General features: G+C 40.2%; 1 protein-coding gene across 1 annotated transcript in view; it reads left to right on the forward strand.

The window, feature by feature from the left end:
- Window positions 1–13,788, forward strand: part of LOC124775806 (general transcription factor 3C polypeptide 1) — a 354,943-nt gene that overhangs the window by 265,097 nt on the left and 76,058 nt on the right. Inside the window, 1 exon segment of the mRNA XM_047250637.1 lies at window positions 6,123–6,331. Coding sequence (XP_047106593.1) covers window positions 6,123–6,331 — 209 coding nt within the window.

The raw sequence follows: 13,788 nt of genomic DNA on the forward strand, positions 1-13,788 counted from the left end.
TACAGTAGTACAAGTTTATATGCCAACTAGCTCTGCAGATGACGAAGAAATTGAAGAAATGTATGATGAAATAAAAGAAATTATTCAGATTGTGAAGGGAGACGAAAATTTAATAGTCATGGGTGACTGGAATTCGAGTGTAGGAAAAGGGAGAGAAGGAAACATAGTAGGTGAATATGGATTGGGGGACAGAAATGAAAGAGGAAGCCGCCTTGTAGAATTTTGCACAGAGCGCAACATAATCATAACTAACACTTGGTTTAAGAATCATGAAAGAAGGTTGTATACATGGAAGAACCCTGGAGATACTAAAAGGTATCAGATAGATTATATAATGGTAAGACAGAGATTTAGGAACCAGGTTTTAAATTGTAAGACATTTCCAGGGGCAGATGTGGACTCTGACCACAATCTATTGGTTATGACCTGTAGATTAAAACTGAAGAAACTGCAAAAAGGTGGGAATTTAAGGAGATGGGACCTGGATAAACTAAAAGAACCAGAGGTTGTACAGAGATTCAGGGAGAGCATAAGGGAGCAATTGACAGGAATGGGGGAAATAAATACAGTAGAAGAAGAATGGGTAGCTTTGAGGGATGAAGTAGTGAAGGCAGCAGAGGATCAAGTAGGTAAAAAGACGAGGGCTAGTAGAAATCCTTGGGTAACAGAAGAAATACTGAATTTAATTGATGAAAGGAGAAAATATAAAAATGCAGTAAGTGAAACAGGCAAAAAGGAATACAAACGTCTCAAAAATGAGATTGACAGGAAGTGCAAAATGGCTAAGCAGGGATGGCTAGAGGACAAATGTAAGGATGTAGAGGCCTATCTCGCTAGGGGTAAGATAGATACCGCCTACAGGAAAATTAAAGAGACCTTTGGAGATAAGAGAACGACTTGTATGAATATAAAGAGCTCAGATGGAAACCCAGTTCTAAGCAAAGAAGGGAAAGCAGAAAGGTGGAAGGAGTATATAGAGGGTCTATACAAGGGTGATGTACTTGAGGACAATATTATGGAAATGGAAGAGGATGTAGATGAAGATGAAATGGGAGATATGATACTGCGTGAAGAGTTTGACAGAGCACTGAAAGACCTGAGTCGAAACAAGGCCCCCGGAGTAGACAATATTCCATTGGAACTACTGACGGCCATGGGAGAGCCAGTCCTGACAAAACTCTACCATCTGGTGAGCAAGATGTATGAAACAGGCGAAATACCCTCAGACTTCAAGAAGAATATAATAATTCCAATCCCAAAGAAAGCAGGTGTTGACAGATGTGAAAATTACCGAACTATCAGCTTAATAAGTCACAGCTGCAAAATACTAACACAAATTCTTTAGAGACGAATGGAAAAACTAGTAGAAGCCAACCTCGGGGAAGATCAGTTTGGATTCCGTAGAAACACTGGAACACGTGAGGCAATACTGACCTTACGACTTATCTTAGAAGAAAGATTAAGGAAAGGCAAACCTACATTTCTAGCATTTGTAGACTTAGAAAAAGCTTTTGACAATGTTGACTGGAATACTCTCTTTCAAATTCTAAAGGTGGCAGGGGTAAAATACAGGGAGCGAAAGGCTATTTACAATTTCTACAGAAACCAGATGGCAGTTATAAGAGTCGAGGGACATGAAAGGGAAGCAGTGGTTGGGAAGGGAGTAAGACAGGGTTGTAGCCTCTCCCCGATGTTGTTCAATCTGTATATTGAGCAAGCAGTAAAGGAAACAAAAGAAAAATTAGGAGTAGGTATTAAAATTCATGGAGAAGAAATAAAAACTTTGAGGTTCGCCGATGACATTGTAATTCTGTCAGAGACAGCAAAGGACTTGGAAGAGCAATTGAATGGAATGGACTGTGTCTTGAAAGGAGGATATAAGATGAACATCAACAAAAGCAAAACAAGGATAATGGAATGTAGTCTAATTAAGTCGGGTGATGCTGAGGGAATTAGATTAGGAAATGAGGCACTTAAAGTAGTAAAGGAGTTTTGCTATTTGGGGAGCAAAATAACTGATGATGGTCGAAGTAGAGAGGATATAAAATGTAGGCTGGCAATGGCAAGGAAAGCGTTTCTAAAGAAGAGAAATTTGTTAACATCCAGTATTGATTTAAGTGTCAGGAAGTCATTTCTGAAAGTATTCGTATGGAGTGTAGCCATGTATGGAAGTGAAACATGGACGATAAATAGTTTGGACAAGAAGAGAATAGAAGCTCTCGAAATGTGGTGCTACAGAAGAATGCTGAAGATTAGATGGGTAAAGCACATAACTAATGAGGAAGTATTGAATAGGATTGGGGAGAAGAGAAGTTTGTGGCACAACTTGACCAGAAGAAGGGATCGGTTGGTAGGACATGTTCTGAGGCATCAAGGGATCACCAATTTAGTATTGGAGGGCAGCGTGGAGGGTAAAAATCGTAGAGGGAGACCAAGAGATGAATACACTAAGCAGATTCAGAAGGATGTAGGTTGCAGTAGGTACTGGGAGATGAAAAAGCTTGCACAGGATAGAGTAGCATGGAGAGCTGCATCAAACCAGTCTCAGGACTGAAGACCACAACAACAACAACAACAACAACAAGATTTTTAATGATAAACACAACACTGCAGAAATTAAGTAGTGACCTTTCCACATTTATTGGCTCAAATTCCCTATCAGTGATCAGGTTGTCTCCAATAATTTAGACATTATGTTGATGATATCAACACCAACACTGCATGCATGTTTTGACAGAGTCACGACACTTTTACAGTATGCTTTCACAGACGAGTTCTGCCTGTCAAACAGCTTTAAGTTGGTTTTAGTTACTTAGTCACTGTACATAGTACTGTTATATGAAATAACTTACAATATAATGTTTACAATTCAGTAGGTAACAACAAACTAAATGTGATATTAACAAAACAACATTAAATAAAGAAAGAATTATATTAAAGCCAGGAGCAATATAAGAACAAGTAGGATTGCTACACCTTGGTCTGTTATAAGCTGTTGCTCTTATGCTGGGTGAAGCAGTTGTTTCAGATTGCTGGAATAACTCTTCATTAAATTCCAGAGTCCCCACTATTTGCTGCCATCCTTTATTGACCTCTTCGGGTGCAAATGTGCCCTTTTCTCTTAGCTGATGGTCCACAGCCTTAATGTTGGTGACTGCTGGTAGTCTTCTCTTTGAGAAATTTTCAGTACAGTATTTCATATGTTTGCACCTATAGCACTGCACCCCACTGCTCTATAAGCAGTATTGCATGTTGGTTAGCTGGTTATTAGTATATCTGTCTGTGGCATAGTTCAGCATGTGATAGCAGGTGCTGTGGAGCACAACACTCACAGCATAACACAGCAGCAGCTTAGTCAGATGAAAAAAAACTGCTAGGCACACACAAACATGTTCATGATTATCACAGATTGGCTGTCATTTTATGGCTGTAGCTCCACAATGGTACATTTCTGACATTATCAGATCGCTTTTCTCCATACTGTATGGATGGAGAAATGAGCATTAATAAAAATGGAAATATATATTCAAAATAAAATCAACTCCTCTCTTGATAAAAGCTTCACAGTTCACAATTCATGCAGTGATCAGTAATCCTATCCATGTGAAAACACACCACTGAAAATATAAAAATGGAGAATCAATTTTTTCTCTGCCTTTTATATGAACAAGATTGTCCACTCCTCAGTCATGCCACTTACCGGTATCCTATTTTATGACAAATTTTCTGTGGCAGCAGTAGCATATAATGGAAATTTTTATGTATCAGTTAAAAATGTACACACATGAACATTTCCAGTGTTAGATTACCATTTTTCCATCCTCATTTCAAAAACATCTTGGGACTTCAATAACAAATGTATTAATGGAAATATTGTATACTTACATCATGTAAACAAATATATGGTTATGCTGATATTTTGTTAAGATATTATAATCATTGTTCTTTAGTATTCAAGCAATTATCTGAAAAAGATAGATTGCTACTCACCACATAGAAGAGGTGTTGAGTTGCAGACAGGCACAATGAAAATACTGTTAAACATTTAAGCTTTCGGAGGAAAGGTCCTTCTTCCGCAGTAGAAAACACACACACTTTCACACAAGCTCAGGCCGTGTGTGTGTGTGTGTGTGTGTGTGTGTGTGTGTGTGTGTGTGTGTGTGTGTGTGTGGGCGTGTGGGAGCACGTGCGCACGTGTTTTCTATTTTGGAAGAAGGACCTTTTTGTCTGAAACTTTTGTGTTTAACAATCTTTTCATTGTGCCTCTCTGCATCTCGTGAGCAGCAATGTATCCTTTTCATATTGCTGCTATTCCATCCTGGACTTAGCATTGTTTAACGGTATTTTAGAAATTTCAGGTCTCATATTTATTGTTTGACACTTTATTCATCGTCTATTCTTATGGCTCAAAAATAATGAACACTGCAGAAATCACTATTTTCTTGTTTCAGTCCGGTGTAACTTCATAAATGGTGTAGTAAAACTTTTACATTATACACAGTGTTCCAAAAATACTTCTGCAAACTTTGGGGACAGGTTCCTTACACCAAACATTCATACAAACATACATCTGGAAGTCCTTCGTATTTAAGTTATAATGGTAGTTTACAGTATAAGTGATTTGTGCTCATTACATAAACTCATAATAAGTCCTCAGAGTGTCCTCTTTGCTTCTAAAAATAAATGCTGTTGTCAAATCATGGACTGTTGCACTATTTCAAATATGTCCTGATAGTTTTGAATGGTTTCACAGGCTTCCATAACACAGTGATGAAGCGTGTGTGCTTATGAGTGGTCTGCTATCTAGACCAATTGTTTAAGATGCCCCAGAGATAATAATCCAGAAGATTGGGGACAGAGATACATCAGGGCATGAGACCTGTCCTCCTTTACCTATGCATCTGTTATAGTAGATACCAGCCAGTGCATTTCAAACACTGAGACTGAAATGTGCTGGACCTCCATTATGCAAGAACACATGTTTCTTCTAATTTGAAGATGCACACCCTCTAGTAAATCTTAGAGAGTGTTCAGAATGAAGTCCCTGCAGACAGGACCAATAAGATATGCTGGGAGAACATATGACCCTAACAGACAATCACCTACAGATCAGGCTCGTACATTAACCTTAAACTGATGCTGATGTCTAGCCTGTACTCTAGCATGAGTATTGCTATTGACCCATGCGTATTGGTTGTGGAAATTTGTTATTCCATCTCTTTCATATGACCTCATCTCTAAACAAAACCAAAGAGACAAACAACAGATTGGCAATCTGTGCGACAAATAATCAGCAAAGTGTTTCCTGTGGTGGGTGGTCATCAGGCATAAGCGCCTGCACAAGTTGAAGAAGATACGGGTACAAGAGGTGCCCATGGAGTATCTTCCATGCTGAACTTGATAGCTGGCTTCTCCTCAAAAGCTTGTACAATGTGCTCTTCCTTATCAGTCATATGAGCAACAAGTGGTTTTCCTCGGGCAGTCATCTGTGGTGCCATGGATCGTGTCTCAGCAAAGTGACGATATACAGTACCAAAGGTTGGATGACTCAGCTGTCTTCAGTCTGAAAACACCATCTAATACAAGCTGTGTGGTTTTGTGTCCATTACCATTTTTGTCGCCTTACACACCTGCTCACAGAATGAGTATCCTGCCATGTTCGAACAGAGCATTTTCAGTTAACTCACTGCCTGTAGTACAAGTATACAATGGGCACTTGAAGACAGATGAATGATGAATGTAAACAAGTCTCCCTGGCAACATAATACCATCTAGGGTTCAGTGAGTCAAATGGGTGCATAGATAAGTGAAGTTATACCTGCACAGCTGATGAATATCAACTTTTATCAATAATTCAAAAAGAAGGATTTTTGTATATATTTTTATATGGGAATTTTTTTTTTTTTAATTGTGTTGTAAGAAACCTTTCGCCAAAGATTGGAAAAGTATTTTTGAAGCACCATGTATATCACCATGATATCTGAGGACAAAGACAATGCCACTCTGTGTGCTTGTGATAAACCATTTGCACTTTATAATACATGTTGTCACTGACATGCTTAGTGAATGATGCTTTAAGGGAATAAACTTCTTGTATGATAATTTTATTTCCTAATCCACAGAGTTCCCTGTGCTGTGTGCAAGACAAGACTTCTTGGGCATATCAGCTGTTTAAAGTTTACCAACAGTTTCCAGATAATTTGCTCAGATCTGCAATGAAAAAGATCCGTGAAGATCAAATAGTATCTCTTAAGAAGAATTATATGCATTTGGCACAGAGAAAAGGAAATTTCCTGCCATTGTCATGTTCTCCATTCCAGCTCTCTATCAGGTTTGTGTTGCAAAATTATTTAAATGGTGTTAAGTTCTGTTGAAAATGTACTCATATAGCTCAGTGCGCTGTATGTTAAATGTTTGATGTGAACGATGAGCCAAATCCAGATCAAATTTGTACATCAGATTAACAGCTGTTGGTTTGGTACACCGTACAGTCTAAGTGCGGGTATTAGGCAATTTGCTACACTCATCTAGGCAAATGCTGTAATGGTTATCAATCCCTGCCTCAGAAACACAATACGCAAATTGCAATTGCCCATCATTAATGGCAGAACAGAGGCAGAAGCAAAAAAAGAAAAGTATTCAGGTATCGTTACAACACACCTTACAAAAGCTCTCATAATTCACTTATTTCTGTCTTTTGAAACACATCTTTCAAAGATTATTCACCACTGTCAATTTTTCGATTTTGTTGCATCATTTAAAGCTACTTTTTAAGTTGCTGTTCAAAGAGTTCACATTATGTAAATGACCTACACAGTATGATGACAGTAATAGGTGCCCATCGGATTTCGTGCCCAGAAAGTAATGTACCACATTTTTTTTCTCAGCCGAAAAAATGCTACGATTGCAAAACATTGTGTGTGTATCATTTGAAGTCTCCTGAGTCAGCATGCCAAGTTTCCGTCACTTCCAACCGACAGTGTAGCTGCAGGATAGTTTCAGAATGATGTCTGTAGGTGATGTATGTTATAAGCAACATGCAATCATTGAATTTGTTACAACAGAGAATGAAACTGTGGCGAATATTCACAAATGCTTGTGCAAAGTATATGGAGCATCTGATGTCAACAGAAGTACAGTTAGTTGCTGGGCACAGAGGGTGAGGTCATCAGAAGGCGGTTCGGTGGAGCTCCAGGGAGACCATCCGCATCTCTCACACCTAACAGCCCTGACCTAGCTGCCTCGGACTTCCACATTTTTGGGCCATTAAATGATGCCATTTTTGGAAGAGATTTTGAGGACAATGAGGAGGTGATTCACACAATGAAGCATTGGCTCTGCTACCAGGACAAGGGTTGGTGCCAACAGGGCATACACGACCTTGTTTCGCACTGGAGGAAAGCCATAGAATGGAATGGAAATTACATGGAAAATAGGGTGTGTAGATAAAGCACCATTCTTTTGCGTGTGTAATTCTCATTTTGTTCAATAAAGAATTGTCGAGGAAAAAAATGCAGTGCATTACTTTTTGGGCAACACTCATAGTACAAGTAGTTGCCTATCGTACTCTTTACCAATTCACAGAGGAGTCATCAGGATAGAGAGATACATACTGAGCATTAAAATACATTTGGAGTAATAATTATTTGCATAAATTTGGAACAGTGAGAATTAAATTCTTTCTAAATGTTGTGTAACATTGATTTGACACCATAAATTATCAGTGATATGCCAAGAACTTTTGCCAACCACTAACTGATGCATTTCTTGAGTGAGTGCTGCTTTTGTAGACTCATAATCATGGAATCACGCCCTACGTGGAAAAACACATGTTCCATTATTTCCCCTCAGTCACTTCATATGGATGCTGATGTAGTTCCAGTGAGCTAGAAGCCACAGTGATGGAGACAATGTACTCTCCTCCATAGGGAAAAGGTTCAAATAAATCTCCAATTTGTTGTCTTGATTTAGTTGTCTCATCCATTCTCTGAATTACTTAAAGTGAATGTTGGAATAGTGGCTTAGATAAAGCCCTGTGTGATTTCCGTCCTCATCCTTATTAAATCCAAGCTTGTGCTCCATTTGTAATGACCTTGTCATCATGAACTCTAAGCTAATGTTTCCAGGCATAGCTTTTTAAAATGGCCATGGTTGCTTCCTTCCACCATCCGTGTTAATTGAAGTTAGTACTTCATCTCTGATGAGTTTCAAGTCATCACTTTAATCTTTGACCATTGCACTTATTGATTTGTTGATGATTCGTCTCTGGTATTACTCACAATGCATTCTCTGGTATTGTATTTTATGTTGCAGCCTTTTACCTTTGTCAGAAAGCTTCAGCAATTCTAGCATGAGTTGCTGTGGTATCAATTACAGTCTTAGGAGTTTTGTTAGTAAGTCATCCTTAAGAGCTGCAATGTCTGTCTGCATAACTGACTAGTCAGCACAGTAGACTGCCATGCGGGGAACCCGGGTTCGATTCCCAGTACTGCTAGGAAGTTTTCCTTGGTGTGAGAAGGGAACAGGGTGCTCTCAGCCCTGTGAGGACAGCTGAGTAGCTACTTGACCGAGTAGTAGTGGTTTAAAGGTCAAGAAACCTGACAGTGGCCGGAAAGTGGTTCGCTGACCACACGCTCCTCCCTACCGCATCCCGTGATGCCATTTGCAGCAGATGACGTGGTCAGACGGACCCGATTGGACCGTATAGGGACAGAATGCCAAACTCTACTTTGCTTTTCAGAGCTGAAGTGATGTTTAAAACAAAATTATTAGAGAATTTGAACTCATTTGGGCCTGCTGCATCACATATGCCATACGACGACATTATACTGGGTGTCCAAAAAGTCTTTTTCTGATTACATAAATTGATAACTCAGGCTAGAAGTAAGATACAAATGTGAAACTGGTGTCTAATTGTTTACAAACTATCAAAGTTTTTTTCACGCATCAGTAAACTTCCACATGAGCACCCTTGGTGGCACATAGCACATCTAGGCGATATTCAATTTCCATCCACACATTAGCCAACATCACTGGAGGTATCGATTCAACGACTGTAGTTATCCGTTGCCACAGGGTTTCAAGATCTGGTACACGTGTTCGGTAGACCTCGTTCTTGACATAACCCCATAAAAAGAAGTCTAATGGGGTTATGTCAGGAGAGCATGGAGGCTAGACCGTTGGCAGCACCTCGACCACAAAGTCATATCGACGTGTACTGTCATTGGGAAACAAGGCCTGAACGATTTTTTGCACTTTGTATGCAGGAAACAATAAATGTTTGTGTAAAATGTCATGGAGAGAGCTTTTTGGCATCTGTAATTAACGTGAGGCCCTGCACACCGATTTCTTCGGACTTCACAGAAAAGACTGCCTTACAGCTTCCACCCTATCTGCTGGGGTTCTTGGTCGAACAGACCTCAGAAGGTCAGCAACCGATCCTGTATTCTTGAACTTCTCATACCAGGCTTTAATGCTCTTGACATCAGGTGGATTCCTTCCAAATGTTGTCTGGAAGTGTCTCTGCACTGTGGTTGGTGATCGTGTCTCATGGAACCACAGGACACACTGTGCCTCCTCTGATTGGTTAACATGGCTTCTTGGGCACTGCACCTCATCCACTACTTACGTACTGCGAACCTAAAACAGAAAAAAAACTATGATAGTTGTAAACAATTCGACACAAGTTTCATATATGTATCTTACTTCTAGCCTGAGTTATCAATTTAAGTAATCAGGGAAAGTCTTTTCCGACACCCTGTACATTATGCTGTGCGACCAAACTGCTGCTGTGTTCAGTTGTATTGTTTATTACAGTGGGCTTATTTTGGCATGATTGCCATCTTCAGTTTGTATATGGAAAATACATAGTTTCATACAATATTTCAAATTTTGAAGTAGATAATTTAACATATTGTAGACCTCTGGAACAGTGGCTTAGATGAGTTAGAACATCGACTTTGCTCCAGACCCCAGCATCCAACATCACTACTTCCTCTGGTTACACTGCTACATACTTCAGGTGGTCTTGATATCCATATGAAATTGATGTCCCATTTGCTGTCACATTACTGTATAAGTTTGCTCCTTTGATTTTGATGGAGCTATAGTAGGTGTTAAATGTATGCTGGAGCAGTTATTCATGAAGTTTTTGAATTATTTCATAATGATGTTACTTGACAACTCTAGTGACAATTGAGTCAACAGTGTTACATTGGAAGAGATTCTGCACAGATTCGGAGAGGAAAGGAAAACATGGAAAATACTGATAAGGAGAAGGGACAGGATGATAGGACAGCTGTTAAGACATGAGGGAATGACTTCCATGGTACTAGAGGGAGCTGTAGAGGGCAAAAACTGTAGAGGAAGACAGATTGGAATACATCCAGCAAATAATTGAGGATGTAGGTTGCAAGTGCTACTCTGAGATGGAGAGGTTAGCACAGGACAGGAATTCGTGGCGGGCCGCATCAAACCAGTCAGAAGACTGATGAAAAAAAAAAAAAAATTGTTACATGGTTATAGGTTGTTTGCTTCTAATATACATAACAGCATCTTGACCTCATAGCATAATATACACTGATATGACAAAGTGTTATGACTGCTGCCCACTGTGGTGTTGGATGCAGCCTGGTTGTGTTGTGGGCACATGATGTGTTAACAAAAGTATGTAAATGGAGCAGACATGGACAGGGGATCACCCTAGCTGCTAGCTAGCTAGTATGGGTTGCAAATGGGACACCCATTGAGATAAGTGACTTTGAGAAAGGGCACATTATTATTATGCAAAACCAGTGAATGACTATACTGAAAACGGCAAAGCTGGTTGAATGCTCATGTGCTACTGTTGTGAGCGTCTATGGAAAGAGGTAGGACAGTGATACTACCACTAGGTATTAAATGGTTGGATATCCACTATTCTTCACAGAACGTGGGGTGTGGAGGCTTGTCTGCTGTGTAAAGCAGGGTAGGTGATGATCCGTGCCATCTCTGCTAAAAGAGCACAATGTTGGTGCACACACAACTGTTTTGGAGCACACAGTTCATCGTACATTGCTAAACATGGTGCTCCTCAGCGGACCACCCCTGTATGTTCAAATGCTGACCCAATGACTTTGTCAGTTACGATTTTGGTGGGCATGGGACCAGTGGAATTCAACAGTCAATCAGTGGAAACATGTTGGTTCTTCATATGAATCACATGTTTGCTACACAAGGTCAGTGGTCGTCTCCACAAATGCTGTCATCAAGGTGAACTGTGGCTCAAAACATGCAGCATGCCACAGATGCAGGCTGGTGGGAGCAGTATTATGCTACGAGAGACAGCCTTCTGCGCTTTAATGGCACCTGTGGTAGTAATCGAAGACATGCTGACAGCTGCGAACCACCTCCATCCTTTCGTGTTTGATGTCTTCCCCAGCAGCGATGTCATCTTTCAGCAGTATACACTATGTGATCAAAAGTATCTGGACACCCCCAAAAACATACGTGTTTCATATTAGGTTCATTGTGCTGCCTCTACTGTCAGGTATTCCATATCAGCGACCTCAGTAGTCATTAGACATCGTGAGAGAGCCGAATGGGGCACTCCGCAGAACTCACGGACTTCGAAGGTGGTCATGTGACTGTGTGTCACTTGTGTCATATGTCTGTATGCAATATTTCACACTCCTAAACATCCATAGGTTCTCTGTTTCCGATGTGATAGTGAAGTGAAAACGTGAAGGGACACGTGCAGCACTAAAATGTACAGGATGACCTCGTATGTTGACTGACAGAGACTGCCAGCAGTTGAAGAGGCTCGTAATGTGTAATAGGCAGACATCTATCCAGACTATTACACAGGAATTCCAGACTGCATCAGGATCCACTGCAAGTACTATGACAGTTAGGCAGGAGGTGAGAAAACTTGAATTTCGTAGACGAGCAGCCACACATCACACCAGTAAATGCCAAACACCATCTCGCTTGGTGTAAGGAGTGTAAACATTGGACAATTGAACAGTGGAAAAATATTGTGTGGAGTGGCTAATCACAGTACACAATGTGGCGATCCAATGCCAGGGTATGGTTATGGTGAATGCCCAGTGAACGTCATCTGCCAGTGTGTGTAAAATTTGGAGGCGACAGTGTTATGGTGTGGTCAAATTTTTCATGGAGGGCTTGCACGCCTTGTTGTTTTGTGTGGCATTACCACAGCACAAGCCTACATTGATGTTTTAAGCATCTTCTTGCTTTCCACTGTTGAAGAGCAATTCAGCGATGGCGATTGCATCTTTCAAGATGATCGAGCATCTGTTCATAATGTACAGCCTGTGGCAGAGTCGTTACATGACAATAACATCCCTGTAATGGACTGGCCTGCACGGAGTCCTGACCTGAATCCTACAGAACACCTTTGGGATGTTTTGGAACGCCAGTTTCATGCCAGGCCTCACCGACTGACGTCGATACCTATCCTCATTGCAGCCCTCTGTGAAGAATGGGCTGCCATTCCCCAAGAAACCTTCCAGCACCTGATTGAATGTATGCCTGCGAGAGTGGAAGCTGTCATCAAGGCTAAGGGTGGACCAACACCATATTGAATTCCAGCATTACTGATGTAGGGCGCCACAAACTTGTAAGTCATTTTCAGCCAGTGTCCAGATACTTTTGATCACATAGAGTAATTGTCTGGGTTCTTGGAGACAGAACCATTTACAGTGATTTGAGGTACATTATAGTGAACTCGCATTGCTGTCTTGGCAACCAAATTCGCCTAGTGTAAATCGTACGGAACCCAATTGGGTCACTATTGGAGACCATCACTGCTTATGCTGGTCAGCAGCCCATTGTTTACATGAATTATATGACTTGTGCATAGACATCTAATGCCATGTACCTCCTCAAACCTACCAACAAACTGTTGGATCCCCGACATGCAGAATCAGTGATGTATTTCGTTCCAAATGTGGACCAGTAAGATACCAAGAAAGTGATCATGGTGTTGTGGCTCATCAGTGTATAATGTCCTTATGTGATCAGAGAATGTTATGGACTGGTGTTTTGTATCATGTTATTGACAGTATTGGTGTGTGTACTTGAAGTAACTATTGAGACACTTCATCTCTTGCCATTTATTTTCCCCAATACAAAAGTATAGTATCTGTTTACATGTGCTGTTAAAAGAGCAGTAAATCATCCATCATTGTCTCTGGTTCACACTGTTTGGTAATATTCTAGACTGTGTGTAACACTGCAGAGTATGGGAAGAATATCCTAGCCAGTAAAACTTCTTATAATGTCTGTCATGAGTATTCAGAAGTTACAAGTGACCTGTTTTGTTGGTTGTGGAAGCAAGTGTATTTCTAGGTCTGGTGATAACAGACTACTAGTTTTCTCATTTTTTATTACTGGGTGATTTGTTGTTGTGAAGTAACCACATATCTACTTCAAATTCTTATTGTATCTTTTATATTTTCAGGACTAATAGAACACATAATGATATACTCTCTTTTTGCTGCTTTTCAAAAATTTTGGCGATACGTTTGACATCATTAGAATTTTGTAATCATCTTGGACTGATTTTCAGGAAGTGTCTTGCAGAGGATTGACTAAGAGTAAACCAAAGAAACATAAAAGCATTAAGGAGCAATAGAAATGCTATTATCAACAAACTTAGCACTGAAATTGGGGACCATGTAGCAGATGAAGTGAAAGAATTTTGCTAACTTCGAAGCACAATAATACATGGCAGACAAAGCGAAGACAATGTAAGGAGCAGACCAGTGCATGCAAAGAGAGCATTCC

Source organism: Schistocerca piceifrons, chromosome 2 (assembly GCF_021461385.2).
Source record: "Schistocerca piceifrons isolate TAMUIC-IGC-003096 chromosome 2, iqSchPice1.1, whole genome shotgun sequence".
NCBI lineage: Eukaryota > Metazoa > Arthropoda > Insecta > Orthoptera > Acrididae > Schistocerca > Schistocerca piceifrons.